This window comes from Drosophila navojoa, chromosome X (assembly GCF_054131105.1).
Source record: "Drosophila navojoa isolate 15081-1374.11 chromosome X, UAZ_NAV_1.0, whole genome shotgun sequence".
Lineage (NCBI taxonomy): Eukaryota > Metazoa > Arthropoda > Insecta > Diptera > Drosophilidae > Drosophila > Drosophila navojoa.
In genome coordinates this window covers 21771305-21799187 of record NC_142895.1, presented here as the reverse complement: position 1 = coordinate 21799187, position 27883 = coordinate 21771305, and the positions used below count along the sequence as shown (strand labels likewise).

General features: G+C 36.3%; 1 protein-coding gene across 2 annotated transcripts; it reads left to right on the top strand.

The window, feature by feature from the left end:
- The first annotated feature begins 222 nt into the window (after nucleotides 1-222).
- LOC115564562 (frequenin-1) lies at nucleotides 223-27010 on the top strand. 2 transcript variants are annotated; one of them, XM_030389046.2, is made up of 8 exons: nucleotides 223-638; nucleotides 10150-10444; nucleotides 23709-23733; nucleotides 23814-23862; nucleotides 24431-24520; nucleotides 26402-26480; nucleotides 26605-26693; nucleotides 26841-27010. In XM_030389046.2, the coding sequence occupies exons 2-8, from the start codon at nucleotides 10381-10383 to the stop codon at nucleotides 27006-27008; spliced, it is 564 nt and encodes a 187-aa protein (XP_030244906.1). In that variant the 5' UTR covers nucleotides 223-638; nucleotides 10150-10380; the 3' UTR covers nucleotides 27009-27010. The 2 variants fall into 2 exon arrangements, with proteins under 2 accessions (XP_030244906.1, XP_089121114.1); XM_089264988.1 differs by having other exon boundaries at nucleotides 584-638; nucleotides 10189-10444.
- Nucleotides 27011-27883: the final 873 nt, after the last annotated feature.

Sequence of the window (27883 nt, the reverse complement as noted above, 5' to 3'; positions counted from 1 at the left end):
GCCGCACGCAACTTGAAGCAGGGCCAGGAGCCGTAGCAGCGGCACGAAATTCACCACGAATCAAGTTGGCAGCTCCGTGCAGGCCCATTCATGCATACATATATATATATATATATATATGTGTGTGTGTGTGTAGTTCTTGTGCTTGCTGTTAATGCTCAACGCACACACACACATAGAGAGACTGGGCATACGAGACACACGGCTCTCATCTGGCACACCATTGAATGTTTGTCGGTTGGTTCGTTCGCTCGTGGAACGTGCCAACGCTTTCAGTCGTTGATTTGACCGCCAAACAAACGCAACGCAACTCGAGTGCGCCAACACGCCGAACACGTACACAAACATCAAGAGCAGCAAGCGCAGTCAGCGCATCCAACAACAAACGCCATAAATATAATCATAATTCTAACAACAGTTTGTTCGCCTTGTTACCACTCTATTTTTGTTTTTTTTTTGTTGTTGTCGACGACAAAAATATATAAACATTTTTTTTTCACGTTAACAGTTTTTTGCACAATAAATGCCTTAACGAAAATATATATGTATATTTATTTAAATATTTAATATAAAATAATAAAATAAAAAATTATACAAAATAAACAAGCGACAAATATCAACGACGTCGAGTATTGAAAGTAAGCAAAAAAAAAAAAAAAAAAAAAGAAACAAAAGTGCAAATTAAAAAAAAAAAAATAATAGTAATAAAAAGAAAATAAAATAAAGTAAATAAAAAAAAAAGCAACAACAACAACAAATGGCTAATGAAAGCATGCTGAACAAAAGCAACTATAACAATAACAATAACAATAGCAATAACAATGAGCAGCCAATCAGGCAATGCTAAAGCACAGAGACAAAACAAAAAGGACCAAAACATCAAGTGTTTATATCACCTATATATATATAGACATATATAAATGTGTTGCATACCTTTGTGCTGCAGGAGAGCCACAAATATATATATACAAATATGATTACATGCATACATAGTGTATATATATATACGTATTTGTATGTGCTTGGAATGTGGGGCTTGGCATTTGTAACGCTTACAAAACTTGACCCAAATTAACATTCTGCGGTCCAGCAGTTGCCGCTTTTCAAAGGCAGCTCGAATGGGCTGCAGGTGGAAGCTGCGATTTGACTTGCACACACACACACACACGCGCACACAGAGGGAGACAGACACAGAGACAAACACACACAAACACACACACACACGCACACATATACAAGCAGACAACGTGCAAGGATTATGTAAACAAAAAAAAAAAAGTTGATTCACTCCCACTAGCTGAAGCAGCAGCTGCGGTTGCTCCTCACCCCGACCGTTCCGCCTGTCACACTGTCAGTTTGTCATTTTGTAAGTCTTTCACTCTCGGATGGCATGCCCCCCCCTACCCCCTTGCCCCCTTCACGCTGAGCCACCCGCACCCGCAATACGCTGGCACCTCAATGGGTGCAATCACCCACACAAATGCCATGTAATCATAATAAATACAAACCGAGGCTGAGAAAACCAGCAAGTGAGACAGAGAGAGAGACAGAGAGAGAGAAAGAGAGAGAGAGATGGAGCAGTAGGTCGTTACAGCTGGCAGGGTATATGAGCTGTCTGCTTTGTCCAAATGCAATTCGAAATCCGTCGCTGGCTTAGCTACACGTAGATTGCGTGCCGAGCCTCAATCGACAACTGAAACGTGACAACAACAACAACAACAGCAACAACTGACTGGAAGTGCCTTTTAATTTACAACAATTATTAAATAATTGATAATGCAACAAATCTCTTTACAACAAACGTTCGAGCAACGCCAAGTGTCAAGAACTTTGTCATTCCAACGAAATTTCTTGTGCTGCAGTGCAATAAAAATAATAAAAAATAAAAAAAAATAAAATAAAATAAAAAAAATTATATATATATATATATAAACAATTTTATATGCTCTCAAGTAACCGACAGCATTTAAAGTCTTCGATAACAGATTTCTAGGTATACCCATTAGATACGTTTAATTGGCAAAATTCTTGGAAAAGTTATTTTTGTTGCCCAATATTCGTTCCTAAAGTGTTAACTGTAAATGGGTTTTGTGAAAGGTTCCTTACACTTGAATTTCTTTAATCAATTTTTATAAAATTCACACTTTACTTTTAATGCTCTTTCATAAAGTGTTATGAGGGTTCAGGCTTTGTGTTTAATACGATTGGAGGAGCTTCATAAAAAGCTAGAAGAGCTAATGGGTTCTGTGAAAGTTCCCTTGAGAGAATCAATTTTTTGTTATTCACTTTTCACTCGCCCCGCTAAGTGCTAATAAATTTTAGATACTCGCTCACAAAGTTTTAGGAGTATATAGGGCTTGTGCCTAATAATTTTGAATACATTACTTAGGATTATAGATGTGTTTTAAGCTCAACTCTTTTGAAAGCACTAAGGGTATATAGGTATATAGGGATATATAAGTTTTGTGAGTGGCTCCTCAATGGTTAGAGACTCGACTTTCGGTATCCAGATTTGACTAATCTCACTGACTCTTAATACCTTTTGAATACCTTTGAATACCTATTGAAAAGTAATTCACATTGAATATTTTACACATATTCAGAGTATCTGGATTTTGCGAAAAGTTCCTTTGCTTCGACTCGTCTCACTGAGTGTTATTATTTTTGAATACTTTCTGAATACTTGCCCATATGCCTCATGAGTGTATTCATCTTGCATCGTGCAATGCCAGCTCATCGTGAGAATATAGATTGTGTGGAATATCCATTCGTAGCAAAAGACTTGCACTTGGATTATCTAGTTTCCATTTGACTCACAAAGTGCAATTAGTTTTTGAATACCTTTGAATACTCTTTGAATACCTATGCACATTCAATATTTCACAGAAAGTAAAGAGTATATAGGTTTTATGAACGGTTCCTCTATAGTTAGGGACTCTAACTTTGGTTTGGTCTCGTCTGATAAAGTGCTAACAATTTTTGAATACTTCTGAATACTCCTTGAATGCTGGCGTAAATAAGTTTCGTTTCATATCCATTTGTAGCTAAAGAATTCAATGCCCACTTTCGACTTTTGTTAACAGGTTTGAATATCCGCTCTATAGGGTTTCTACACCGTACCCTCAGTATCCCTCTCTACGTGAATTCTTTTATATATTTCTAGCTCAACTACAGTTGAATACTTTGGGAATCCTCCACCTTCAAGCCTTCATAGCCTTACAGCCTGCCAGCGCAAACTTTGTTCTCATAAATTACGGTTGACCCAGCTCAGTAGTGGCATAATTTATCAGGTGGTGCGCCCCTTTGAGGAGTGGCCAATCGAAAAATATCGATATTTGATTAAGTTCAGCTGTTGTTAGTGGGAGTCGGGAAACTATAATTATGCTGTCCCGTGCGCTCGACTCCTAACATATTCTTGTTGCTCTACTTAGGATATGTAGATAATTTATTATGCTCTACAGCTCTGAGAGTTAGAGTTGAATTTTAGATAGTAGATACATAATAATGAGTATGAGTAAAGCTAAAGACATTATGTATGTAATATGAAATATATATATTATTGGTTTTGCACTTCTTTCATTTGGAAGTATCAATATATTTACACTCCTTCACGAAAGTAAAATGAAATGAACCTAGAGACTTGCATTTTGGATAATATTTTATTCTTTTATGACTTAGCAGTTCTATCTCTCAGACCACTCTAATTCATTCTGCTTTAATAGTAGTTATCCTAAGCGCTGCATCGATCTGCTATTTCAACAGTTGATTTTTTTTTGTTTACACACTCACACACACATACACACACACTCTCAGATAGCCACATATAAGCATAGTACGCACTTTAGGCAGCAGCTGCGTTTCTTCCCATAGAGACAGTCTATATTCGAAATTAGTTATTTATTAACTTGGTTTGTAGATATTCGATCTTTGATAAATATATTGTACATTTATATACATATATATGTAGAATGGTACCTAGGCCCAGGACAAGGGGGAGTGCTCTTATATGACAAATTCCTTGAATTTTTGCTTTATTGAAAGAGGCGTGAATATTTATATCGATTTTTATGAAAAATAATATCTAGTTTATATAGAAACTTAGTGTGGTGTGTGTATGAATAATTCGAAATATCCTAAGCCAAAGGGAACACAGTTTACTTGAAATCAATATCTAAGCTATGCTTCAGTGTGTGTGTGAGAGAGAAAGAGAGAGAGAGAGAGTGAGTGAAGGAGAGAGAGCGAAGGAGAGAGAGAGAAGGAGAGAGAGAGAGAGAGAGTGAGTAAAGGAGAGAGAGCGAAGGAGAGAGAGAGTGAGTGAAGGAGAGAGAGCGAAGGAGAGAGAGAGAAGGAGAGACAGAGAGACAAATATAGCTCCTGCTGATCGTATCCTCGTGTGTTGCTGAGAGAGACTGAGATGGGATGTAGAGCTCTTATTTAAAAAATTAGTATACCCCGTGTTTCCATGTGCAAATTCTAACGATTGACCGATTTTTATCGATATCTTAAAATAAGGAAATATTAAGCGATTTATGGAAAATAATTTCCATGTAGATTTTTTTTTAGAAAATGTTCATAAAAGAATAAATGTGTTTTAGAATTCACGTCTTCAGCTTTCACTCTGGACAAGAACTTGAACTTGGACTTGATCAGTTGAATTTAGTTAGTTAACCTAATCAAGTATATATAAATAGCTTAAAAGTCGCTATTTGTCAAGCAATAAGTCTCGAATAATCGAAATAAACACGCTCTGTGCTTGACGCGATTTATTCATTATGAAAAATATATAAACATATATGTGCCTTCATATATTTATTATTATATATTTATATTTGGAAATAATATGTCTTATATGGCCATGGCTTACGACAGTGTCAACGCGTTTTCCATGCTCAAATTTTTATGTAGAGCATAAAAAATGAATACGGCAAGCACTTAAATACTCATATAAGCATTCGTATTCGCATTCGCATTCATTTGAAAATTTATGACGACTGACCTGTCATTCGAGTGCTGCACAAATATAATTCACAATCCATTTAATTCGAATAGCTCGTCCAGATTATGGCGATGGCTGCCAACGGCATCAGAGTTGACAAAGTTGCCAAAGCCCATAGTTTTGCTGGCGTGTGTAACCGAACGAAGCAGAGGAGCAACAGGAAAATACCAAAAATAGAAAAAGGAAAAAAAACGTTGCATACGTTCAGGCGTTTCGTTTTTATTTAGGCTCAGCCGAAAGCAAAGTAAAAGATGAACATACAAATGCAGCAATAAAATTGCAACAAGCAAGAGAAATAAATGCTGCAGCAATATATATATACACACTCACACACACAGAGACACACACACACACACAGACACACACACTCACACTCACATAGCTGGGACGACATTCATTCAGATAAAAAGCGTCGACTTACACCTACAAGTCAGCTAAAGCCACCGAATTTGGGTAGGTGGGCGTGGCAATGGTAAAGGCGTATATGTGCATGCATGTATGCGTGTATGCGTGAGCTACCTGCATCTCTGTCTGGCACTGCATTAGCAGCCAGCTGTGAACGAAATAAACGTAAAAATATTTTTAGTGTGAACAATTCTGCAAAGCGGAATACTGAGAAAGCTTTTCCCAAGGCATTACACACGAATGCACAAATACACACACACACACACACAGGCACAGGCAGCTGACAAGATAACGCTCATACACACACATGCACACACACATACATAGTTATGCATGCTTATGCACATGCAGAGAATGAGTCGTGGTTAGTTAGAAAATGCCAATAGTATATGTAGTATAAAAACAAGAGAAAAAACAAACAAGAGGCGCTCTGTATATATATATATATAAGTCAGGTGTTATCGCTATTGTGTGTGTGTGTTTCTGTCAATTTCGTAAACAAACGAGGACAAAAACGACTTTTAAAATAATAGCCAAGGCAAACAACTGCCATGGATCGAATAATATTTAATGTCTTTGTTTTCCATAACACAGCCAGCTAAAGTTTAGCCTGATAATATCTGCAAGCAACAAAAATAAAATAAAATAAAAATAAAATGAAAATAAAATAAGAAAAGAAACAGCAAATAGTTGAAAAGTATTTTCATGTACAAAAATAGCCAAGTACAACTATTTAGTTACTTTTAACGAGGCGATAACGCCGAACTATGCGCTCGAATGGCCTGAGAACTTTGTGAATGAGCAGGGTGCAGGGTATATTGGTGCTCTGTAACAGATTGAAGGAGGCGTGGCAGAAAGCATAAAGTATATATACTCGTGAACAGGGTGATTAGCTGAGTCATCTTACGATATTCGACTGCCTGCTCGTCAGTCATCCAATCTAAAGATCTAAGAATCTTTAAGAAAACACGTGCAGATCAAGTTTAGTTTAGATTATTAATAGGTAATCTGAGTTGTAGAATTAGAGTAACTTAGGGGTAGAGCCTCTGAATATATATTTATGAATAATATATATTTATTTATATGAATGTATTTAGAGATTTTTCACTTTCTTTTTGTTTTTGATTTTTTGTTTTTTATTCTAAAAATTGTAGTACAACTGCAAATTTAGCCAATATGCGACAGAGTTTCAGGCGAAACTATATCTACAAATATTCTATACAATATGTAGATCAGACGCTAGAAAATTCATTAAAATCCGTTAAGTCAGGCAGAAGTTATGAAGGAAAGGTTTTAGCCAATTGGCCAAGTGCTCAAATTTTCTCCATATATAAGTTAAGCGCTCCCACACTAGAGTACTAGTGATTGGGGATGCTGTGTTAGGTTCTTGTGAATATATAACAACTTTGTGTTCAATGAAATAATGTATTTTATATAATTTGGAGCAATAGGTCTAAACTCTCTCTAGTCCGAATATAAACTGAACTAAATCTGTTCTACTCGTTAGGTTCTCCCCTTGAATGTCTGACTCTCCAGCCTCCTTAGATCGTCGAAAGTCTTAACTTATATGTGCATTCTTGTCTCATCTAAGAAACACGATTGCCTAACTGGTCAGCTGCTACTTTAGCTTCCATTTGCCAGATGGTGTTTGAGCAGTGAAATGACGGTGTTGGTAGAGGCGTTGCCAAGGCGTGATAAGTTTACTTACAGACTTCATTGGGCTTATTCTTATTATTAATAATATTATTTATTTATTATTATTGTTCCATGCAAAACTAAATTATATTACTACTAAAGGTAGCATAAAAATACGTATACGAAAAAAGCTAAACCAGATTCAGGTTGATTAGTATATTAAAAAGCAGATTAGACCCTCTCTGACTTCTGGGTATTGTCTAGTTGGCTATTTTTGCTTGACTAGAACTTTTTACTTGCTTTCTTTTTCTTTTTTCATTTCTTTTAGTCGCAAATTTCGATATAATTAGCTCAGGGTATTTCCTTAGTGTTCTTACGCCAGTAGAAATTAATTAAATATATATTTTTGAAGGCTAGGGCGTAAGCCGAATATGCAGCTTGAAGAGGCAAGAGTTTGCAGCAATATCGCAGGCAAAGTTCAAGGGGATACTTGTTGGATACTTGATAGATTTTAGTTCAAGAGGTTGTTGCCTGGCTGTATATATACATATATGCATATATAGATATATATATATACATATATAGATATAGATATACATGCATTTGAATTTCGCCCCTGAAGATTCGTCTAAGCAGCATGCATGAACTACTTGGGATGCTTAAAAAAAACCATTGCCTACTTTTGTGGGCGGGCGGAGTGTGTGGCTTTCATTTTGGCTGTTGGCCCGCACTTGACACTTTTTGCTGCGGCTAGAGCTCTGCCAGCTACTAGTTGTTGTTGTTGTTGCTGTTGCTGTTGCTGTACGTCTGAAATTAACAGCATTTATTTCATTGCATTTTTATGCGCCTCATTGCGAGCGACATTGTCAGAGCCATCGCCGTCGCCGTCGTCGTCGTCGTCGTCATTGTCGTCGCTCGTGTCTGTCTGCCTGGGCAAACAAAGGCAACTTATTTTTATGCTATGCGCGTCAGTGGCAGCAGGCAGTACAAAGAGAGAGAGAGAGAGGGAGAGGGAGAGGGAGAGGGAGAGGGAGAGGGAGGCTGAGAGTAAGGGACAACAGTCAGCAGCACCCTTGGTCACTCTTTACCCACATACGCAGGGTTAAGTTTCTTTTTTATGCGCTTTTGTTAGCATCAGCTCCCCGTTCTGGCCATTTTTTAGTTGTTGTTGCTGTTGCTGTTGCTGTTGCTGTCACTGTTGCTGTCACTGTTGCCATTGGCAACTGTCATGAAAAGTTCGAGTCTAGAGTTGACCTGAAATGTGAAATGTGAAATGTGTGCGATGTATTTGGCGTGTGTTCAGTTCTATTATGTTTTTGTGTACGTCTTCATTATTTCGTATTTTTTTTTGTTTTCTTGTTTTGGTGCATGACACGCCTCGTCTACCCCAAATTGAACATCCAGGCAACGGCCAGGGTCTCGCCCACAATCCGACTGCCATCGTGTCTTTGTCCGAGTCATCAAAATGTCTACTGTCAGCTTTGTGTTGGATTTCATGCAAATTGCACAACATCTACGCCGTACAGCCATAACAAATGAATTGTCAACAGGATAAAGCGTAATCCATTATGCCAAACGGTTGCATCTAGCAGCAGATCAATCTACGAAATCCCGTCAATCGAGCCAACGTTTTGTGCAATTCGCATTTGTTGCCATAAATGAAAATAATATATAAATTATTCATCAGGCATATGTAACAGGATAGAGGTAGTTAGAGAGAGAGAGAGAGAGAGAGAGAGAGAGAGGGAGAGAAAGAGGGTGATAGTAAGATAGAGAGGGAATATGGGAGAGCAGATAGAGGAAAGAGTAGGGAATGAATAAGGAGAGAGCGGAAAGAGATAGACAGATAGACATAGTGAGGCAGAATAGAGAAGGCACAAAAGAAAGATTGAGACCAAATTGATGAATAGAAATCGATATAAGGTAGATAAGAAAATATAATATAATAATTTGAGAGAAAAAGAGTGAGAGAGACTATGATAAAAATATAAGTTATATCGAAAAGAACGAGAAAGAGACAATCGCAAAAAATATAGAGGAGAGGCATAGAAAGGAAGAAAGTGGAAGAAAGAGAGAGAGAACAAAAAAAAAGAGAGAGAAAGAGAGAGAGTGAAAGGGAGAGAGAGACCATAAGGGAGAAAAAGTGAAAGCTCGCAATGAATGAGAGACAGACTGAGAGAGTAAGTAATAGAAAGAGAGGGTGTGAGTCAAAGAGAGAGAGCGAGAAAGAGAGAGAGAGAGAGTGAGAATAAAAACAGACAGGCGGAGATAGAGAGAGATCAAGAGAGATAGAGAGTGATAGTATTCGTCTAATGGACAGATAGAGAGAGACATAGATAGAGAGAGGAAGAGTAAGAGAAGGTGACAAAGGGAGAGAAGTGAGATAGAAAGAGATGGAGATTGAGAACATGATAGAGCAAAGTGAAAGACAGGAGTATGGGGATAACACAGAAAGATATGCAAAGATCCACACAGCTTTAGATACAGGACGAGAGAGGGAGAGAAAAAAATGAACAGCCAGGAATTCAGGAAATGATCGAGAAAAAAGTAGCGAGAATAGTCTAAGGCTCTCTTGCACTCATATGAGTTGCAGCCTTGCAAAATATATCCGTTCATATCAAGGTCTTTTCCATATTTGGGATAATAGGATCGTTGCATCGTGGGCAATCTGAAATCTTCTGCTCCCGGAATACAACTATTTACGTAAATATTCAAGGGCCCAACATAATTAACTATGTTTATATTAAGCGCATTCTTTGCATATATTTAGATAATCGATTAAATTTGTAGTACATGTATTAGAGACGTGCATTTGAGGGCCAAGCGCGCAGTTGCCAGCTTATCAATGTATCCGTGGCTTATCTTCTAATCTGAACACCTGACTATCGGCACACGGAACACATGACGTGAGCGCACTAAGTACGATATAGCACAAATTAGAACATAAAGAGGAAAAAACAAAACACGAAACACCAAACACAAAAGGAAAAAGGAAAACAAAATAATTTCAAGTCGAATCAATAGAGTTTTGTGTGAAATGGTGCAATTCCGTTGTAATGCTTGTTATAGTTATAGTTGTTTGTGTGTGTATGTGTGCCCCTTTTTTTATCTAGCGAAATATTATAGAGCATATTAAAAAACTTTAGGAAAAGTTAAAACAAAAAAAAAAAAAAAAAAAACAAAAAAACGAAAAAGAAACAAGTTGTGAAACTTAAAAGTTTGGCACTAAAAAGCAATAGTAGTCAAGTGCTGCCAAAAGGTGAAGTCTCAGCAGTAACAGCGCCGTCATTTAAGGAGCAACAACAACAGCAACCAGAACCGGATAGAGCAGCTACAACGACAACATGGGAAAAAAGAGCTCGAAATTGAAACAGGATACCATCGATCGTTTAACAACTGACACATACTGTGAGTAGATATGCATCAGCATCAGCAATGCACGATTATCTTATTTGGTACTTGGCATAATTATTTGATTGCGTTTTTCATTGGGTTTACCACAATCATTTAGAAATAAGTAAGAGCACTGCAGTCGGGTGTTGCCAACTGCATAATACTCATTCGAATTCATTTTACGATTTGTCACGCCCATAATAGTCTTAGATTTAGCCATCAGAGCTTATTGATTTCAACCCGGGAATACTGAGGATACACGCCCTTAGTGGGCGAATCGACGCTATATACGAGATTTCTCATCTCTTCCATTCATTCATAGAGCAAAATCAATATACTCAACTCGCTTTCCCGCATGAGTATCATAAATAATTTCAGCAATACGCAAATCTTTTGTCACTTCAAAGACGCTGAACCATTTATTTAAAGCCCCTAGGCTTGAGTGAGCCTTGCGTAGAGAGATAGAGAAGAGGGGGATAGGAGGAAGGGGAGAGTGAGGCAGAGCGAAGCGTCATTAATATTTAATAAGCTTAAGCTGTCTAAGCAATTACTTATCTATCATTTAACTCAGTCCAAAGTCTACAATAATGCGCACAGTTCCGCTCTGTCCGCTTATCATTCCCCAACTCTGACTCGACTTCATCAAATTTGCTGCAACTTTCACGAATATCTAAACAGCTGTCAAAGCTGCATAATGCCAATTCAGCTCCACTAATTATGTTAATGAGCAATGTTGTCTCTCTCTCTCTCTTTTTTTCTTTATTTGTCTCTTTCTAACTCCTTCTGTCACGGTTGAGCTCTACATGTGGCTTCTAGTGGAATTGCAGTATTTATAGTCGTGTTTTGCGATTCGCACTCAAAAGGCTCTAAAATTGGTTAGAAATATGAATTTTATTTATATTAAAATTTCTACAGTTATATAAATAAATAAATAAATATATATAGTTTGCTTGAATAGATGTCAGTTAGACCTAAGATGGTAAAAACAAAAACACAATCATAAAATCAAAACTAAATAAAAGAATAAAAAATAAATGATAACAAAAAAATGAAAAAATGAAGTAAATAAAACAAGTAAATGAATATTATAAAATAAATAAATTTTATACCCTAATTTGTATTTCATTTTTATTTTACAATATTAAAAAAAATAAATAAAAAAAATAAATAAATAAAAAATATATATATAATTAATTATATAAAATCAATTTTTTTTATTCAATATTTGATTCCTCATTGATATTTTTAATTTAATTAATTTTTTTTATCTTAATTTATATATTTTATATATTATATATTTTTTTTTGAAATACTGTTGTATTTTAATTTTATTTTTTTTAATTGTATTGCCGTTTGTTAAAATTTATTTAATTTTAATAGTAAGTAAAAAAAAAAACAGTTTAAGCATAGAATCTACAAATATACATTTTCATGGTAATAATTGTTGTTTTTCATTTTTTTTTTTAAGGATTATTATTATTTTTTTTTCCAACCTATTGAATATTGGAAATAATTTTGCAATATATATATATTTTTTAAAATTCGGTTGTTAATATTTTTGTAGGTGTATGTAATAGACAGAAGGCAGAGCTCATAAAGTATATACATATATATATTATGTATATATATTTTTAATTTTTTTCTGTTTTAATTTTCTTGTTATATATAGAGTACATAAATAATATATGTGTAAAATATTTCATATACAAATAATACTAAACAGTTTCGTATGAAAGCGCATTAAAGCCATTTGCAATATGTCCTTACTGCTCTAATTACACAGGGCTTTGGACCACTAAGCTGAAGTACCTTCAGCAGGCATTGCTGTTTCTTTGTTGTAGTCGTGCAGCTTTTGTTTTGTTGTTTCTATATCATTATTTTAATTAGATTCTGCTGGTCATATTTTGTTGTTGAGTATTTTTGTAATTCTCTCGTTTCTCGTTTCTCGTTTTCCTCAGCTGCTTTACTCGTGCTCTTTGCGGGCTGCTTAAAAATGCAAGTCACCCGGTTTGGGCCTACAAACTTTGTTGACTAATTGCTTTTTAAAGTATTTTCGCATTTCGTGCTCCGCTGCTGCCGTTTTTGCGGTCGTGGGGCCGGACGGGGCGGTGCGGTGCGGTGCGGCAGTCGTTTGGGTGGGTGGGAATATAAATAATTACGTAGCTGAAGGGCATTCGGTGCACCTGGCGGACGCCCTCGAAAGTGTTGACAGATTGCTGCCAAGTTGCCAGTTCTTAATGTCCTGGTCCAAGCAATTTGTCTTGCGCCTCCTGGGCGGGGCTCGACAAGAATCAGCATCAGCATCAGCATCAGCATCTCCCCCTCCCCATCTGCGCAGTTGGTGAAAACATTTTGATGAAATTTATTTTACGCTTTGCTATGCAATTCGATAAGCTCTTTAGGTTTAAGCTTAAAGTGAAGCCGTATGTCTCTAGCTCAAATGCAATTAGCTGTAAATGTCATGTATATGAATATTTATATTTGAGATATTTCAGTCTTAAGCTGACATTTGAAGCACTTGGAACTGCTGCCTGCAGCTGATGGCGACTTTTATTTATTCGCCAAACAAATAAACTGGAATTCAATTTATGAGCGGATGCAACGGGTCGTATGAGCAATATGCTAAATTTGTTGACCATCTCAACCCTCGCTCAGCACCTGGGCTACGGCTGAACGGCTCTGATGCTGTTCATTGAGCTGCTGGGCTGAGCCAATCAATTGGGGAATTACATTAAAGAAAATTCGTTGTCTATGTCGCTCTATCTCTCTCTCTCTCTCTCTTTCTCTGTGTGTACTCACATATAGATTTATGTGCATTTCTGTGGGTTTTGCACCCACTGTGCAGCGCACGAATGAATAAATAAATAGCCAGAAATTTGATTAGTTTCGTATGGGTTTCGAAAATCGAAATGACCGTAGCAATAAAGTGCAAATCCCAAAACTGTGTCTCTGTATAAAATAGATACAAATTACGGTAGGCTCTAGGCAGCGCCAGGGCCAGGGCCACGGCCACGGCCAGGGTCAGAGTCAGGAAAGGGCTGGGATAGTTCAACAATTGAATAGGCGAAAGGGAGCTCATCGTTGGGGGTCATCTATGGCCGCAATCTACTATAAATAAATGGGCTACCGAATGTGGATGATTGTGCGTGTTACATCTACAGTTATAGTGTATGCATGTGTGTGTGTGTGTGTGTGTTTGTCATGGTCCACAGGTGTTTGCCTCAGGCCGTGTTATACAGGCTGGCGAATTAGTACGTTTAATTGATTTTAAAATTGTTGAGCAAATAAACTGACTGAGAGAGAGAGAGAATGAAGAGACCTGCAGGCAGAGTGTGAACTAGAGAGAGAGAGAGAGAGCGCGCGATAGTCCATGCATGACTGCGACAACAGCAGCTTTTGGCCAGCCATAGGACAACAACATGGTCATTAGTTCGACGCCAACATTCGGCATTAGCCATGTGATTGCCAATGCCAAGCTGGCTTCAGCTCAAGTCTCAATCGGGCTCAGTGCACACCTGTGCAGCTGTCATTTCATAGCTTCGATTGCTGTCTCTTTCACGCATCTTTGCTCAATAAATACTCGGATGTACTCGAGTCGACTTCAGTTGCGATTCTGTTTGTCTGCAGCTTACGCATGGCTTCAAGTGTTTACTCTACCGTTTGGGTTTTTTTGTGCCCAATGCTTATTGAAAGTGGCGGCGCGGGGTATACTGATTTTGTGACCATTTATGTAACAGGCAGAGGAAGGCATGGCTGGTGCTGAGGCGGCGTAGCTACGTCTGTGTGTCTGTTCGTCCGTGTTTTTGTACATTTGTTCGTTCTTCTGTTCTTGTAGCTGTACGCCCGTGCGTCCACGCGAACGTCTATCTCTTCTTTTGCCTGTCCGTCCCTCTGTTGCTCCGCTCGTCCGTCCGTCCACCTGTGCGTCGGTTCGTGCGTCCGTTTGTTCTCTCGCCGTCTGTCCGTCCGTCTGTCTGTTCGTCTAGTCGTCTGATTGTCCGTCCGTCTATTATTTTTACCGTCTGTCCGTTTGTTCCTCCGCTCCTCCCGTCGTCTCTTCTTTTACCCGTCCGTCCCTCTTTCCTTTTAGCCGTTCGTCCGTCTGTTCTTTTTCCAGTCCATCCGCCTCTTCATACACTTGTCCGTACGTTCGTTTTTTTCCCGTACTTGCCCCTATCTTCTGGTTTATATATATATATATATATATATATTTTATATATCCTACCGTACGGTGTACGAGTCTACCTTTTTTCCGGAACTTCTCCCGTTAAGGAACTATCGATAAAAATCCTTAATCTCAGTTCATTTTAAGCGTAGTTCAAATTTATTTTTTACACAGTTTTTGACTTTGTTAAACTCATTTTAGTTATCTTAGTGAAGGCCTAAGAATGGTATAGTAAATAGAGAACAGCTTATATGTGTGTGTGTGTCTGTGTGTACATGAGTCATTTGTACTCTATATTATAAAAGAATCTTAAGAATGATTGCACGTAGCTCAGGGTATCTCTTAGGCGTGCACTCCCTTTCAGGGCACTTTTGCTCGTTTCATTTTCATTTTCCGCCTGCAAATGTTGTGTAATGACATACACAAGTAAAATAAAATTGCGAAAACAAAAATGGGAATCGAATGGGGATAAAGAAAAAAAAAGCGTATCGGAAATGCTGCGAGTCTTTACACAGACAAAATGCAATTAAAATCGCGCTGTAAACACACATATTGATGGCAGCGATTACACAAATATTTCACGTAGCCATAGCTGTAGCCATAGCCGTAGTCATAGCCGTAGCCATAGCTGTAGCCATAGCCGTAACTCATACATCCGTGCAATGGCTACATGATACATTCCCAGGAGTGCAGCTGCAGCTGTTTGTGTGTGCGTGTGTGTGTGGGGGTGTGTGTGTGTGTGGGTGTGGAGCATGGCTATCTGAAATGCGGCTCCACAGCTCGCTGTTGTGCATGGGGCGCAGTTCCATCTGAATGCCAGCGACAATTGCAATGGAATTTCCACTGCCCCATCAAGTGTGCAACACGCGGCTGTTTGGGTTGGGGTTGGCGTTGTTCGGTTCGGCCCGGCTCGGTTCGGTACGGGCAACGGCATATGCTAATACAAAATGCAAACTGCAAACTGCAAACTGTTAGCCTGCAGGCAGTCAGACAATCGAGTTATTTCAATTATGCCACAAAATATTGTTTCAGCGCTGTAAATAAACTCCAAAAACTATATTTATCAGCCCGATAGATAGCCGACTTTAGTTGGATGTTGTAAAAAAAAAAGAAAATATAGAGAAAAGGTTACGAAAAATATTTGCCAATATATTTCACAATGTGTTAAATTTAAATTTTTTTATTTATTTTTTTTATAGAATATGGATAGCTTCAATTGCTTACTTTAGTAGAATTTAAAAAAAAAATACAGAGAAAAGGTTACGAAAAATATTTGCCAATATTTTTCACTTGAATGAAAATTGCTTCACAATTTTTTTTTTGTTAACTTCATTTTTTGAAAATAGTAGGATTTAAAACAATAAAATCAAAAAGAAATAGACAGACAAAAGGTTACTTAAAAATATATATTTCACTTGAATAAAAAACTCATCAAATGCAAATTGCTTAATCATTTTTTTTTTTAAGCAGAATTTTCCTTCTTGTTTTGTTTTTTGTTTTTAACTTTACACAGTTTTGTACGATTCGATTCTTCCTGTAAATTGTTTTAGTATTTTTCAGTATTTTTTTTTATTTTTTAATTTGACGCTAAAGTTTTCTAAAGCATTTAATTTACATATTCTCTGTAAGATTTTCACATTTTATTTATAAAGGAAGGAAAAATAATCATAACTTATAAAAAATATAATATATAATATTGTATTAGATTATAAGATAATATCATATGAATCTATTTGAAAAATTCGGACACCCTAGCTCTAAGGCAGATCCGAATACATTTAATTAAGAGGGACGGGTGGACAGACGACTTGGCCTAAATCAACTCAGCTCGCCTCGCTTATCAAGAATATATAGACCTGGTGGGCTCTGTCACGCCCTTATTTTTGACATTTTTAACAAAGGGATTATATACTCAAATAAAAATACCTATAGATATATACATATATCTCAAGTATTTTAAGTCCCACTTCGAGAATAAGCAATGCAGGTCTGATGAATCAAATTAAAATGCCATTGAAACTCAGCTGATGAATCAGCTTAGAATAGAGTCAGAGCTACTAAAAAGCCTGATCGTACATATCAGCAATCAGGCAATTAGCACTATATCATTCGTAGCTGTATGATCAATCAAGCTGCACTTGCCAGCTGACTTCGCTGGATAGTTGGACGCAAAACACTCAGCAAAGCAAATGTATTCAGTCCATTCACCAAGTCGATTCATTTAATTTGTCACGGCAAAGCAGTTTGGTAACAACCATAGGTCGGAGTTGGGGGGGACTCTGCTGCATCCCCAGTAGGCATTTCAGACTCAATTTGGCATTCTATTATTAAATCATCACGTTGGGAGCCGAACGTGGCAGTGCAATAGACAATGGGTTCAGTTGGCACATAAAAAAATACAAAAAAAAAAAAGAAAGAAAACAGAAGGGACAAACAAAACGTGACAGAGAAGCGAAGCGGCGCATAGAAAGAGAGAAACAGATAAGTCGATGGAATTTCTTTTGGATACATGCAAGTGCGGTGTTTGGCTTCCCTTTTTTCTCGCTTGAATTTCACAGGCCCAAGTGAAACGCTCTATGAAGTTGCCATCATCATTGCTCCTTGCATGCATTTCACAACACTGTAAGAGTACCCTATAGAGTATCATATGTGCATGTGAACCATTGTTTCGGTTCATTTGTCCTCTATTGAATATAGAATGCTCTAATAAATACTGAGAGACCTAATGACGTCTTGCTCGCCGTTGTTAAAGGAAGATATGAAGGAATCGCGATAAATTGAAAACAATTTTAGCTGGGTGCACTTAAGAGGATAGCAAAAAATCTATAAGGATTAAATTAATTCAAGCATTATTTTGTAGCCATACTGTGAAACACTGTCTTGGTTTAATTACAAATAATGCCTTGGAAACATATTCCCAAGTTTTACACTAGCCGCTCTTATTGCGTTCGAAGCTCGTGTCTGCACAGAGACCTTAACCTAGAGCGATCGACTTAAAGTCGATCCTACAGGCTACAGGCTCGCCAGAAGATTGTCATAATCCAGACCCATTACAAGGCTAAACGTTCGTCAGCTCTGAAACCTAGAGTTATTAACTTACTCCTAATACAAGTTAAAATTAATAATCTAATATAACCTTAATAATCTAAGCATACGTTTTGCTGGTAAAATTAGTGAATAATCCAAATATGTGATTATTAAGCAGACTCAAGAATATATGAATTTATTTTTAAAATATTTTTAATTTAATTTGTATTTTATTTTTATTTTATAGTTATTTTATTTATTTTTTATTTTCATTTTATTTTATTTTTATTTTTTTTATTTGTATTTTATATTTATTTTATTTTTATTTCATTTTTATTTTATATTTATTTTATTTTTATTTTATTTTTATTTTATATTTATTTTATTTTTATTTTATATTTATTTTATTTTTATTTTATTTTCATTTTATTTTTATTTTATTTTTATTTTATGTTTATTTTTATTTAATTTGTATTTTATTTTTACTTTTATTTTATTTTATTCCATTTTTATTTTATAATTATTTTTTATTTTCATTCTTTTTTTTATTTTTATTTTATTTTAATTTTATTTTCATTTTATTTTTATTTTATTTTTATTTTATTTTTATTTTACTGTTATTTTATTTTTATTTTATTTTTATTATATTTTAATTTTTTTTTTTATTTTGATTTTATCATTATTTTATATATTTATTTATTATATTTGCCATTCAATCTTTCTATTATATATGATTTTTCTTATGGCTGGCCTTGCTTTATTTATTTGTATTTATCTTTGAGCAGTTAAGCATTCATTCTAATAAAAACATTGTCTGTAGCCACAAGAGTCAGCGTATTATGTAAATATAAATATATAATATTGACCTATCAAAACGGGATCTCTCTCATTGTCCAGTCAAGCTGATTCAATTCTGATTTATTGGCATTTGCAATTAATGAGCGCAATGCTCCCGCTCTCATCACTAATGCAAACAGTCACTTAAATGTGTGTGTGTGTATACATATATGTACATACATATGTATGCATTAAGCCCCATCGAAATCAATGCTCAGTGCAAACTATAAACCGATTGAAAGCAAACTTAATCGCACGGCATTAAATCACCGAACGACAGGTGAACAAGTGCTTATCTTGCATTACATCGGATTACAATTGCGAGTGTGCATCAGCTTATGTGAGTCAGTGTGCCATATTCGGTGCTTGGCCAATCGCTGCTCTTTAAAGAGAAGCCGGGCCCCAGCAGCACACAATGAAATGAAAATGTATGGCAGTCATTTGCCTGTGACAGTTGTGCGACGTTATCGACTGACAGCGAGTGACTCGATGGCTCGTTGGCTCGATGGCTCGTTGGCTCAGTGGCAACAAGTCGTATGAGCAATATGCGCATTATTTACAATCCACACATTGCTTTGGTAAACGCCGCTGTATATATTTGTACATGCCACACGTCAATAATAGAAGCAATAGAAGCGGACACAAAGCCCGCCGTTTGCCGCTGGGATAACATTGTGAACGAGTTGCTGGTGGCTTTGTGACGACAACACGCTCTCAACCACCCTCAACCACCCTCCACCCATCGACTCTCGCCCTCGCCCTGGCCCTGGCACTCCCTCACTCTATCGATTACCAATCAATTCAGTATCAGCTTTGGCAATTGTTGATTTTATTGAGTTGACGAAGTCCGTGAGCTTCTTTTGTTGACGCGCGAGCCGGACTGCACGGGTCGGGCGACTTGGCTGATTGAAAGACAAATGCCGGAATCTGCATTCGAATGCCCCAAATTGTGACGGACAATAATAGTACGATTATAATAATAACAATATTAATGGATTATGTCATACGTATTCTTATTTTTAGTCAGGCTAAAAGAAGCAAAATTCACTTCAATTTCATTTAATTTTAAAGTTCTTTCATAGCTGTGGAATGTTGAGCTTCATATATATTAGATGTATGATAAATAGGTGATAAGAGGATATTTATATAATATATGTATAAGCTCTTAACAGAGTTGCCCTTAAAAATTTGGTTGCCTTTGAAAATACATCGCTTTGGGAAATTCCGCCAAGCAAATCCTTCCCAAGTTTCCAAATAATTATTATAAATTATTTATTCCATTTAGCAAATGTTTAATTTGTGTTGATTGATAAATAATCATAGCCCAATCTAGTTAATGAATTTGGAATGAAATGCTGATGATTAAGCACTAGGCACAGTCTGTTGGGATAGTTAAGACTTGTATTGAAACAAAGCCGTAAACAGAAGTCTATAGCAACTAAACTATTTATAATTTTTATTAGGTTATTACTACAGTCGAGTTCCGATAATTCGAAATGCCAGGGGTATCAGGTTTTTTTTCGATTTACCTAGAAATTCAAACTACCGAGTATTATCGATAATTTATTTTTAAAGGTGATGGATTTTTTTTCGATTTAGCTGGCTATAAAATATGGAGACTTGACTGTATTACCATTTCGAATCCAAATACATGTTCTGCAGCCCTGTAAGCTACCTATAAATCGAAGACCTGATTTCTAGCTTCGATATGTCGATTCATTAGTTATTAACAAAAGCCTAAAAACACATGTAAATAAATGCGTTTTCGGGGTGTTTTATTTAGTGTTGACTTTCTGGATTTTAATTTGTTTTGAATATGACATGAAACTATAGTGAAAATCATATAAAGAAATTCGATTTTCATGATCGTATAAGATGAAATTGCTAGCTATCTAGAAGAGCAGCAACTCTTATCAAGTAAAGTCTAAAGTTGGAGATTTTTAAATATTTTATAATTTGTTTTAAGCCCATACAGACATAAATTTGTATGCTTCTGGCAGAGCTCTAGGCATAGGGCTGCAATTGGGCTCATTCCATGACTCACTCCATGACTCACATCATGACTCATTCCATGACTCATTTTATTAGATGTACTTTGATGAGGGCAATAGCATCTCGAAACTTGTTGTTGGACCTATTTTCTGGGTCTTGTTCTATAAGACACTTTCATCACTTCTGAACAATTTTTTTCCATATTCCACATTAGTTTAAATGTGTCAAAGCTGTTTACAGACTTCACTTTTTTTCCTATATAATATATATCATATTAATCGGTTCTTGGCCATTTTTATATCAATATAGCCTTAGATGTCAAATAAATATATATATACATATATGAACTTCGAACCTTATTATCGAGCCTCTGTATTTCTTTCAATCATAAACAAAACTTCATTAGTATCACTTCTAGCTAAATTTCAATGTTAAATTTGCAATCAAAGTTTTTATATACAGTAGAGTTCCGATAATTTGAAAAATCAGGGAGATCAGTCTTTGTTTATTAAAATTATCGAGAATTATCGAGAACGATTTTTTTCAAGGCGATAGATTTTTTTTTTTATTTATTACGATTTTTAGTGGGGTACAAATTATGTGACTTGACTATATTTGTATTTATTATTTTCTCATACAAAAGACATTGAATATGAGTGAATATGTGCATCTCATACTTTGGGTGTATTCGGGCTCTCCTCCGGCTTCTCCACTGCTCTCCAATTGCCATTTGTATATTGACTCAAGTTTCGAAAGAGTCAACTCATGCTGGAGCCCATCAACTCTGTCTGCTCATGCAGACGCGCCAGAGTCTCCCTTGATGATGGAATTCCCCAGGACAACTCATGATCAAATGTCAGATTTTAATGAATATTTGAACAGCAAGATATTGCCAAAGATACGTTCCAATAGTTGAAATCGAAATGAGCCGCAGCCTTGGCTGGTCATTGCGCTCGGACTGCGTCTGAGACGCGGCATTAGAGATGAGCCACGTTCGCATGAAAAATGACCAAAGTCAGTTTTCGATTCGGTCAGGCAGCAGTTCACTTAATGCTCTCGACGGCTGGGCGATATTTGGGAGCTCGGATTGGGCTGGGTCGGGTCGGTTGCTCCGGCTGCTCCGGCTGCTGCTCCGGCTGCTGTCCCTTGGGAGCGAAGCGTTGGCCATTGGCTGGGAGCTTAGCAGCAATTCCGATGTGTGTAATTTTGCGTGAATTTATGTTTTGGTCTTAAACTTTGTTTGCCGCAAGATCCCTCATTTGCCCCACCAATTGCTCACTCGCCCGGCCCGGTCGGGCCGGTGGGCGGGTGCGGTGTAACATGTGCGCCATTCACACGCCCATAACGGCCACAGTGGGAGCCAGGCCGGTGCCCGGTGTGCGGCCAGGGATCGGGAGACCGTAGCTTAAACGTTTCGTAAACGGCCATTAGGCCATGCCAATGCCAGCCATGACCAAAAATAATAATAATAATAATAAGGAAAAAAAAAAAAAAAGAAAAGGAAAGCGAGCCCAAGCCGTCGTATATGGAAATCGTTATGCATAGGGTGAAAAAAATGTGTTTGCTTTTTTTGGGCGTGGCCGCAAGACAATGAGGAAAATGTAAGTACAAACGCGTGCAGAGGCACTCCGGCCATAGCCCATTGGCGTAAGGGCCCGAGCCACGGCCATCACATGTGGCTTACTGTAAATTGTTTACGGCCCGAACGAAGTCTTTAAAAAAGCCCTCAAATGCCAAACGCTGGGAAGGTGGCAAGGGTGCGTTTACTTATTTATTTTGGGATTCATTATAATCAAAATGAAGTCGGACAACTTCTCGGTGAATGTGGAATTTGTCCCTAGAGTCAGTTAACAGGGTACTACTATTTTCATTTAGCTCGTTCGTTGTAGAGATAGGTTAGTTACATCAGGAAACTCGGAGTGCAGGTATAGAGGGGACAATGGAGCTTGATTTCTCTCAATTTATATAGCAAGGGCATTAGATTAGAGAGGAACTGACAGCTCCTACAATCCTAGTGAGCTGGTACAGTGAAGTTTCGATAATTTATAGCTCACTAAATCAAAAATTTCGATAAATCGAATGCACTTTCTATGATCTTAAAGAACTTCGTTCTCATTAATTAACGATAGTTTAAATTTCAACACTTTAAAGCTACTTCACTCTCCAAACAGAGCAGCGTAACATAAAACTAAACAAACATTTTTCCAATAGCTGTCATGTGCCAATCAAATTTTCGCCTCTCTATGAGGTGTCTCTAAACTCAGCATTTCCATGTCGTATTTGCTTATTCTTGTTGTATTAGTAATATTGTTGTAGTATTAGTGCGAGGCTGAGTTAGTGAGCTTGCCCAGAGCTGTTGAAGAAATATTATATGTATATCAGAGAGTTTCTATGTTAGCTAAACGCTTCTCATTTCCAGCTAACAGCGTCTCTTGCTCATTCTGTGTGAGTGAGCGAGACAAAGATAGCTGTTGCTGAACGAGATGGCTGCTGGGATTATTTAAGTAGGGTCGTTATGATTGTGAGTAAATGAAGAAGAGGAAAAAGAAGTCGACTAAAACTTGAAATACTGTAAATGAAATACAATATAATTAATTTGTTGAGTATTTATTATCTGTTTTTATTCTGAAATATTTATAGATAAAAATAAGCTAAATCTTTAGAGTTATATAGTCATATATGTATATCTGTTCATATCATATTCTCTTACGTGTATTGGGCTTTAACTGAATGAAAGTAAAGACATTTCATACAAGCAATTGTAAATTAACTCGATTAAGAATCTCAGGTATTTAAGAGTCTATAATATTTATAGATCAGGATTAGAGATTTTTAATATTACTTAGTCATATATAGATAGTTATATTTTAGATAGATTTATTTTTATTTTTTACTGAACAAATTTTGTCAGATAGATTTATTTATTTCATATTTTTTATTGAACAAATGTTGACTTCAGCTCGAATTAACTTTAATCGAAGCTGACCTAAAGGGTATTTAATGGGCTCTATTCATATACGGCATATTTAATTGAAAGTCTTTCATTCCTATCTCTTCCATTCATATATATATCAACTTTTTTCTCAATATACATATTTTTCATATGTGCAAAATATTTGCATTTTTTTTTTTTAATTTTCTTTATTTAATGCCAAAAGTTTTATTTTATTTTTTTTTTTTTATATTGAAATTTTTACATGCACTTTAATAGATATTACTGTACGTTTCTGATTTATTTTTTTTTTTTCTGTCTTGCAGTTACTGAAAAAGAAATACGTCAATGGTGAGTATGCCGAGCTGCAAATGTGAGATAAAAATAAATAAATGATGAATTCTAACTGTAAACATTCGGCATCAATGCAGGCACAAAGGATTTCTAAAAGACTGTCCGAATGGTTTACTCACAGAGCAAGTATGTAGCTGACAATGAGTACACTCAAGCACACACACACACACACAAACACACATAAACACAGAGACACACATACACTTATGGCGAGCAAGCACATGTTTAAGCTGATTCAATTCATTCAAGTCATGCTGTTAATTAAGTTAATCTTCTCAATATGTGAACACTAATTTCTTGAAACAGCAAACGATCCAGCAACAGCAGCAACAGGAGTAATAACAATAACAACAACAACAACAGTGGCTATAACAACAACAGCATTGAGTGCAGCTTATAGCTATTCGTCCTTGGCAAAGGAGAGCTCACAGCACATCCTGTTGCCAAAATGAATGACAGGCCATTTCCAATGTGTTAATGGCAACAGTTGCTGCTGCTGCTGCTGCTGTTGTTGTTGTTGTTGTTGTTGTTGTTGACTGCTGCTGTTGACTGCTGTTCATATTAAAATTTATTAATGTGCGCCTCATTGGAAAACACAACTTGAATCACTCTCACATTCACACACAAACACACACACATACGACTTATTAAGCCACACCCACAACATCCTAATTGTTTCTCATCCTTCTGCCAGGGTTTTATCAAAATCTACAAACAATTTTTCCCACAAGGCGATCCCAGTAAATTCGCTTCGCTTGTGTTTCGTGTCTTCGATGAGAACAATGTGAGTATTAAGGCCATTCAGCTCATGTCCTTGCCGCGCGTTTCCACAACCAACCCATGCCCATGCCCATGCCCATGCCCATGCCCATGCCCTTACCCAATACCAAACCCAACCACTTACAACCAGCAGCCACCCAAGCAGCGCCCAGGCCTCAGCTCCTACTCCAAGCGACCCATCAACCCCATCATGAAAGTCAGCCCGGCGCTTTGACAATGATGAATTTGTACGCAACTGGAGCGCAAAAGTTGACGATTTAGGCCAATTAGCCAAAAATGGTCTAATAGAGTGCGCCACGCCGGCTAGGGCCTATGGGCGCTCGTATGCCCTGTAAATGAATATGCGAGTGTTTAGTGTGAAAATCAGCTAGCCGAAGATTATCAATTGGAAATATCTGATTATAGGTAAAGGACAATTAGTTTTGGTTTCTGACTAAAATATACACGGAATTTCAGAGCAGACTTAAAAAAATATTATAAAATTAGTTTTAGAGCATATATTAAAAGTGATTTTAGAAAATAACAAGAGAACATTGATAAAAAAATGTTTAAAAGAGACTTTAAAGGAGGCTATAGAAGACATTTTAGAAGACATTTTAAAAGTTTTGGAAAATAATATTCCGAAAGAGATTTTTAAAGACGAGTAGAAAATATTTTGGCAGAGATTTAAGAACGAATTTTAGAAAAGACTTTAGAAAATACTTTAAAAAGTGACTTTAGAAGCGAATTTTAAAGAGAGTTTCTTGAAGAGATCTGAAAACAAATTTTAAAGGGGCTTTGAAACATATTTTGAAAATGATTTTAAATGAATTTTTATAACAGTTTTTAATTGTGATTATATAAAAGATTTTGGAATATGTGAAAAGTATTTTAAAAGAGGTTATAAAAGAGATTTTTAAATTATTTTTTATTTATAACAGATTTTGTAACAGATTTCAAACATTTTTGAAAAGGATTATTGTGAAAGAGATTTCTGAAGACGATTAGAGAATATTTTAGAAGAGCTTTTATAACGGATTTTAAAAGAAGATGGAGAAATAATTGTAAAGAAATTATTAGAACAGGAACAGAATTTAAATAAGATTTTTGAAGAGGTTTTTGAACGGATCTTTAAAAAGAATGCAGCCAAGGTCTTGTAAGGCATTTTATAATTGCTTATAAAAGTGATTTTTGAGGCGAATGTAAAAAAGTTTTTAAAAAAGAACTTTTGTAGCATATTGTAGGATTTTAATCAAAATCTTTGCTTAAATAAGACCTAAAAATGAATTAGAAGTGAATATGGAAAAGTAAGGAGAACTTTAAATATAAAAGTTGCAAGTCTACAACTTTGAGGCTCGTAAAACGAGTTCCCAATAAAGCTGATGCAGAATAATATGAATCTATTGGGAAATGGGATTCAAACTGTTTGAGATGCTGAGTTCAGTTGGCTTAGATTAGATCTGAAATAGACAGAGAAAGAATGAAAGAGAGAGAGAGAGGGAGAGAGAGAGAGAGAGTGGCAGTTGTTATTTACTAACCAAGTAGCACTCAACTCGAATATCTCATGCAACGTTTCGGTTATGGCCAAACCCCACCAGGGACTCGTAAAGGAGCGTTCATTTTATTTATGACTTGTGGTGCAGACGAGGTGGCGGTGGTGGTGGCGGTGGTGATGGCGATGGCGTTGGCTAAGATGGTGGATAGGGCAATGGCATTGCCGTTGGCGACGTCTTCGTCGTTGTCGACGTTGGCGCCCTTAACTTGTTAGCTGTCTGGGGTCTGCACTGATTTGCTCTGGTGTCGCTATTCTCTCTCTCTCTCTCTCTCTCTCTTTCGCTTTCTCTTTCTCTCTGTCTGTGCTTTTGTTTTGCTTCTTCTTTTCTGTTGTTTTGCTTGTGCTCCGCAGGATGGGTCCATCGAGTTCGAGGAGTTCATACGCGCCTTATCCGTCACATCGAAGGGCAACCTGGACGAGAAATTGCAATGTAAGTTCCCATGCTGCCATGCCGAATAATGAGAGACCAATCATTGTCAATGGCCGACGTCACCAATTAACGTCAATTGGCATATTCCATTTGCTCTTCTCTTCTTTCTTTCCCAATCATGCAGGGGCGTTCCGTCTGTACGACGTCGACAACGATGGCTACATAACCCGCGAGGAAATGTACAACATTGTGGACGCAATCTATCAGATGGTGGTAAATACGACACTTATATATACATATACATATATACACATAGATAGATGTCTGACAGACACACATACACACATACATGCATTAAGATCGAAGTCATAATTATGCTCTCTCAATGGTATTACCGTTATTATTATTGTACTTCAATAGGGCCAGCAGCCGCAGTCGGAGGATGAGAACACGCCGCAGAAGCGAGTGGATAAGATATTTGATCAAATGGATAAGAATCATGATGGCAAATTAACATTAGAAGAATTTCGTGAGGGTAGTAAAGCTGATCCACGTATAGTTCAGGCGTTAAGTTTAGGTGGTGGTTAAAATGCAACCGTAATAACTCAACAAATTAACAACAAATCAACATAAAAATCTATAGAAACGCGCAACAAATACAACTGTAACATCAAAAATTCAAAATACTTTCAAAATGCTACAAGTTTTTGAGACAGAAAACAAAAATAAAAAACTCAATGGAAGCGCTTCTGGTTTTTGTTTACAAATCTTACAAAACTCCCACAGAGCATATATATAATATATATATATACATATAGTGTAAAAATATACCACTATATGTGAAATCTTTCAAGCAATCAAAGATCAGAGTCGCTCTTAAAAATAAAAAAAAAAACCTAAAAACTAAATATATATACATATATATATTTTTTTTGCTCGATTTCGCGCGTCGATTAATATTCAAAATGATAATAATTTTTTGATATATATAATGAAACGAATAGAGAAATTCAAAACACACACGCATATATATATGTATTGGCATATATATGTATGTATGTTTAAATATATACAAGATATGGCTAAAGTCTAAATCGTGGCGTAAGTAGAACGCAGTTCATAGCAATAAAAACTATAAAATCAACTACAATAAATATTAAAAAAAAAAATTAACGTAAATCATATTTTGAGCATACACAAATTATTAGTAAAAAACAAAAATCACTGCATAAAAATAAAATATATACATATATATAATAATTATATACTTAATGAAAATAACAATCACGCAAGCAAACGAAAAATTAAATTAAAAAAAAAAAAAAAACGAGCGCAGCCTTCGAGACATTTATAAAAAAAAAAAAAATTTATGAAAAAATATTGAATATAACAGTAAAACGTAAGTTGTTGATATACAGAAGGAAGAAACTAAAAAAAAAAACAAAATGGATTAAACTTAATAC